At 35.9% G+C, this 6,000-nt stretch overlaps 1 protein-coding gene across 1 annotated transcript in view; it reads left to right on the forward strand.

Annotated features, from left to right (window-relative positions):
- KIF6 (kinesin family member 6) overlaps positions 1 to 5,582 on the forward strand; it is a 181,259-nt gene extending 175,677 nt beyond the window's left edge. The window contains exons 21-22 of the mRNA XM_010581255.1: positions 824 to 930; positions 5,500 to 5,582. Coding sequence (XP_010579557.1) covers positions 824 to 930; positions 5,500 to 5,582 — 190 coding nt within the window. The remainder of the gene's footprint in view (positions 1 to 823; positions 931 to 5,499) is intronic.
- Positions 5,583 to 6,000: the final 418 nt, after the last annotated feature.

The raw sequence follows: 6,000 nt of genomic DNA on the forward strand, positions 1-6,000 counted from the left end.
TTACATTCTACTACAATAGTCAGTAAGGAACAGTGGAAATAACTATAATTACAAAGGTAGGATATGTAAAAAAAAGTTTCTCCCTTCAGTTCCACTTGTCCTTCCATATTGTAATTTTTATCACAATATTTCTCATTTCACCATTAGTGCTTAATCTTTAAACAAGGCTAAAGACACAGGGCCCAATTCTTAGCTTTCTTAGCTGATTAGAATAGCTTCACTGTACTACATCATCTTATACCACCAGAGGGTCTATCAAAAGCAGAGGTAAGTCAATGGTTTAACTGCATAGATACAAGATCTCAGCTGGCACTGGAGACTCAGCAGCACAAAGGAGTTGCATCTGTCAGCAAATATCATGAATGTCATGTGATTGTATACTTACATGTATGTATGAAAACTTAATTCCCTTACAGTAGGCAAAAATGCTATTGATCTGTTCAAATAAATAGCAGCGTTTTTTCGTGAAGCAAACACACACAAGGCATAGTCACATCCATCATTTCTTTGGTAAACTCACTATATTAGGCTTTTCCGCTTAGTAGCAAGTCTTTGACTCAGCAGTAAAATATTTTTAACCCTTTGTGAGAGGTTTTATAGCTGATAAGCATGTAGCCCTACCAAACTAAAAAGATATTGGCTAATCTTAAGAACCTACATAAGAGCATTAAGAAGTCCTGAGCTTGATTCTCCTCCGAACTGTGCCATCTCTAACAAAGTATCTGGAGAACAAAGTCCTCCATGCTGAAAAGAGAGGAGATAATGGAATAGAAAAATAACCTTCTTACTCAGTTGGGTCTACAAGTATACTTTCTTATTTCAGGGCCCCACCAAGTTCAAGGACATCTATTCCTCTGACTGGAGACAGCCAGGCTGATGCTGACATCCTAGCTTTCATTAAAGCAAGACAGAACATCCTGCAAAAGGAAGGTAAATCCTGCCAAAAATAGGAAGCCAACCCAAAATCTCCAGTACAGCATTTTAAAGCCAAAATAGCTTTAGTCCACATTTATACTGACACAAGTGAGACCTGATTCTGGCTAAAGTTATATTACATTATGTTCTCAGCCATTCTAAACACTTAAGGTTCTTCACATGTAATTATTTTAGTAGCTCAATGCTGTAGTGTAAAACTATGAAGGCTGTCTGTTTTTCTCAGCCACCATCAGTGAACTTTCTGGGGCATGCATGTCTGTGCAGCCTGCACAGTGTATTTCTTTACACTTAAATAAATGCATTTAAATGTGGTTTCTTGATGATTGAAATACTTCCAAAATTTTCTGTATACATTTTCTTTAAACTCTCTGGCCTGGTTTTCAGCTGGTACAAATTTAGCTGTAACAATTGACACCAAATAATGATTATGCAAATTATTGCACTGTACTGTACCTCATGAGGCACCCACTGTGTCCAGCAGAGTATGGCCTTAACTATATCAAGGTCTAGTGAAACTTTCTATGGGTATTTGTCAGCAAATCAGGTACTGAGAGCAATCATAGGTAGGCAATAAAGTTCACTCTACAGTGTAGATAAGTAAAATTGGCAGGAAGCAGAAAGCAATAAACACACAACAGTGGCACTGCAAAGTAGCCTAAAAGTAGTTCATCATGATAAAGAAAAATGACCTGTGGTTTTCTTTTTTTTTTTTTAATAATATTTTTTAGTGGCAACAACCAATTAGACAGAAGATGAAAGTGGTAGTGGTCACTGAAGCAATAACTTTCCATCAGCACTTGAGTGTTGATGACAGCATTATTCAGCAAGCTATCAGCACCTGGCAGATGGTGTTAGCACTGTCACAAAGCGGGCTTTCGCTATCACACTGCTTATCAGAAAACTGTCAGGTAAACACACAGTGGCTGAAGAAACAGCCTCCCTATACTCATCCAAAGCAAACACTTAACACACTTAGGGTTTGGGATGTCTTTGTTTTTATTTAGAAAAGCTGTTGTTATGTTTCTCCTGCAAATGAAATTAAGTTGAATTTATAGGCAGCTCACCAGAAGGTTAGAGATAAGTGTCTTAAAACAAACATTTCAGGGCTTTAGAAGGTCCAAATCTGACTCATTCTGTGAAGTACAGTAATCTAACTAACAAGAGCACATCTTGTCCTGTGATCATCTCCTAAACTCTCTTCAACTGAGATGTTCAATAAGCATTTCTGCATTTCCATCCAAATGTATTCACTCCCTGCATGATTATTACACACAGAGTGCCATGCAGAGGACATGAAAAAGCATAGTTCAGCCAAACCAAAGTCTGCTAGGCCTAAAAAATGTCAGCATACTTACTGCTCTTTCCTTTATTGGTCCTGACCCTTTCAAACTGTTATATCAGTATCTTAGAAGCAAACCGAGGACCCCACTTTACATCAGCGGGGAAAAAAAAAAAAAAAAACAAGCACAAAAAAAAGATATATGTGTGCAGAAGCCAATGGAGTGGAAAATAAGTTTCATAAACAGAAAGCATGGGAATGGTCAATAACCTTAGTGACAGTAATGCAGGGGAGGGAATGAGAGGTCTCAGTGAAGATTACCTCAGGGTTTGCAGGTTGTTGCCATCTGCTTTCTAAACAGAGTGGAATTAAAGCAGGTACATTCACAGAGGCTTGCTTGGATTGTTAAAGCATTGTAATAACTACATTGGAAAGCTTTTTACAAAGGGCTGCTCTGCAAACATGCTTTCATTGCCTTGTTCAGTCTTGAGGTAGAGAAATGAAAATGCAGAAGAGTAGATGAATTATTTTTTTGTCTTAAAAGTTTTAAATTAAAAGATTTTTTTTCTTTCTTTTTTTTTTGTGTTTCTGAAGTTTGTTTTAAAACTGACAACACAGCCTGAAATATAGTCTAATGTATTCTTTATCTCCTTTCAGGCTTGGGGAACAAATGAAATTCTTCTTGCAGTCCACTATTTCCTTTTAGAAACAGTTAAAGGTCTTTATTCTTTCCCTTCCTCTTCTGTTTAGAAACAGGTACAAATAAGTATTTTAGATGTACAGGCTTAATTGGTAAAGGTATAGAAATTATTTGTCTTTAACAGCAAAATCCATTTCTCCAGGGAATGATATTTGAACTCATTATCTTCAGCTTGCATTAGGATTAAGCAAAACTAAAACAATCTATCAGGAGTTTGCCAAACATTTTTGTTTATTGAGAATTCATTGTATGTTTTCTAAATATTAAAATTATCTAATGTATTAATGCTCTTCTACATCTTTAATCTGGGGAACACTTACTACTACTGATGGTAGTTTTGTTTGCATTGATTTGCATAAGGCTTTATTAATTACATCTAGTTGGCATCCAGAGATGTCTGTGCAAAAATAGTAGTTATCTGGGTTACAAAATTCTATAAAATTTCATTTGAGACCTTTTGCTGATTTTTATTTTTTTCCCCCAAGGAATAGTAGTTTTCACATAAGATGTCTAGAATACTGAGATTGCATTGTAATAGGAAAATAAATTTTTATTAGAGGGTAATTCTAGAGTTCAAAATTTCCCAACTGTTTTTTTCATTTGAATACATTAAATCTTGTGCAAAATATATACCCTCCCAGAATATGCAGGTTTCAGAAGAAACAGTGACACTTAATAGACTTGAAGTAAAACAAAGCAAATACTTGTAAAACACAAATGAGATGTAAAAATTTAAATGCAGTTATATCTTATATACAATGTAAATTCACTATTGACTCAGTACTACTTTATTGCATATTATCCAGTTATGCAACAACTTATTTTACACATCAGACTAAAACAAATCAAAAAATGCAATGCAAAATACAGTCTGTTTCTCTGAGATATACATACTTCCAGACTGAAGCCATCATTTTTCATGCTAATGATATGCTTATAGTCTTGCATTTTGAAGGGTTTGGGTTGTTCACATAAAAATACAGCAATGCATTGGCAGAAGTCACATATCATTCTCAAGGATGTATATTTCCTTAAGTTGTTGATACTTAATTATCTGGCAAATTCATAATTATTTGAAGTACATGGTGAATTGGTATGTTCAAACCCACAGAAGATACATGTTTATCAAATTAACAACTAAGGTGCTGTCAATTAAGAAATATTAAAGTTACACCTTTTTCTGCATTTTAATTTTCAGTAAAAGTCAGCACAGCTACCACATAAATTTGTAAACTTTATGCAGAATTTAGGATGTACAAGGTGAGATGAAAGTCATATCTACTGTTGCTTTTGGAAGAGAGTTCAAGGATTTGGTCAGGGGTGGGAAAATCCACAGGTCTTCCCCCTTTTGTATGTCTGCTTTGTTGGAGATTATATTAAAATGTCCTTCTTCTGCCAGAATCTTTATCTGTTTGTCTTTATTTTTCTTCTTCTTACTCTGTTATATATAAAACCTGTATTACATATACACTGAATCAATATTTATACAGCTTCGTTGAGGAGAGCAGGGCTACCGACCTGCCTCCATCCAATCCAGCTAGCTGGAGAAGAACCAGAGATTCCAAACCATTGCTGGGTGAAGCAGCTGTCTTTTCGGTTTTCAGTAAAATCCACATTATGGTGAATTCATTTGAAGGTAGCCAAAAGAGAATTACTGGTACAACAGCTCATTTCTTTTGACACTGAAGCATTTCCAATAGCTTTCAGTAACTGGTTAAGAGAAGGATCTCAGTGCTACCCTGGTATGATCTATGTGACACTGCTACTACTTGATGATTATATATTCAATGTTTTGTTCTCAGTTTGCCACACATCTAAGTCACAGAGAGAAAAGATTGCTTGCTGTCCTGTTTCAAAATTCTCTAGTCTTTTTTTACAATTTTGTAAAAATGGTGTGAAATTAAATCACTATCAGCAAAGTAATACCTGATTGGCAGAATGGTCTGAGATTAAGATTATACCAAACGCATGAGAAGAGCTTGAACAAAAGTCCATCCAATAATAGAAAACCATATAAAACAATATAAAGCCTTTCTTGCTTCTTTTGGAAATTTTTGTAATATCATGTGGGCAGAAAAGATTGCTCATTGAGTACACAATAGTCTTAAGAAATAAAGCATACACTTTTTTAAAACTGCCTCCACTCTTCAAAGGTTGCTTCTTGGGTTCATAGGAAAATTCATGTTGGAAAGGACCTCAGCAGGTCTTTAATCTCACCTTTTGCTCAAAACAGCATCAGCTATGAGATCAAACCCAAGGGGTTTGTCTGAGGGCTTTGTTCAGTCTGGTTCTTGAAAACCTCCAGGGATGGAGACTGCATCACGTTTCTAAGCAGTCTGTTCCAATGCTTGACTGTCCTCATCATGAAAAAGTTTTTCCTTATGTCCAGCTTGAAGTTTTCTTTTTTGCCCATTGTCTCTCCTCCTCTCACAAGCCACACTGTCAAAAGGTGTTGGAAGGCTACTGGGCTTCCTTTCTAAGTCCTCTTGTCTTCATGAAAGCATTTATTGCTTTAAGAAAGTTTGGTTGGCCACAGATGAACAAAGTTACTTGGTTTAATAATATATCTTCATATAATTTCTAGATTATTTTGAAATAACCCAGGCTTTTGCCACACCGAAGGCCCACATTTATAACGGTCTTGACTCCTGCCTAAGCCACCTGTAAAACATGCATATCTGACTCCTGTCTATTCACCATGATATCTAGCTGCTGGTTGGTTAAATGTTTATATCGTAAATACAATTTATTTATTTATTATCTCCAACCAGAATAAATCCAAATATCTTTTTTTGTGGAGATTTCTTGGTGAAGTAGCTCTACAGTGCTACTTATCATACAGATATTTTCAGGATTAATTTATGCCAGACATTGTGGATCATCTCATCTCTTATTTCAAGGCATTTCCAATCCTTCTATATAGTTTATTTCAGGACAAGACAGACATCCACTGGTCTCCAACAGCAACATAGCTTCTGGGAGGGTCAGGATATGACCCAGACACATAAAGGCCAAAGGGTCTGTTCTCATTTATGCTGAATCTGTCAGGGATCTATACACAGTCTGGAACCACACTAGTGAAAAC

The sequence above is a fragment of the Haliaeetus leucocephalus genome, unplaced genomic scaffold (genome assembly GCF_000737465.1).
Source record: "Haliaeetus leucocephalus isolate CR32 unplaced genomic scaffold, Haliaeetus_leucocephalus-4.0 Scaffold752, whole genome shotgun sequence".
Taxonomy (NCBI): domain Eukaryota; kingdom Metazoa; phylum Chordata; class Aves; order Accipitriformes; family Accipitridae; genus Haliaeetus; species Haliaeetus leucocephalus.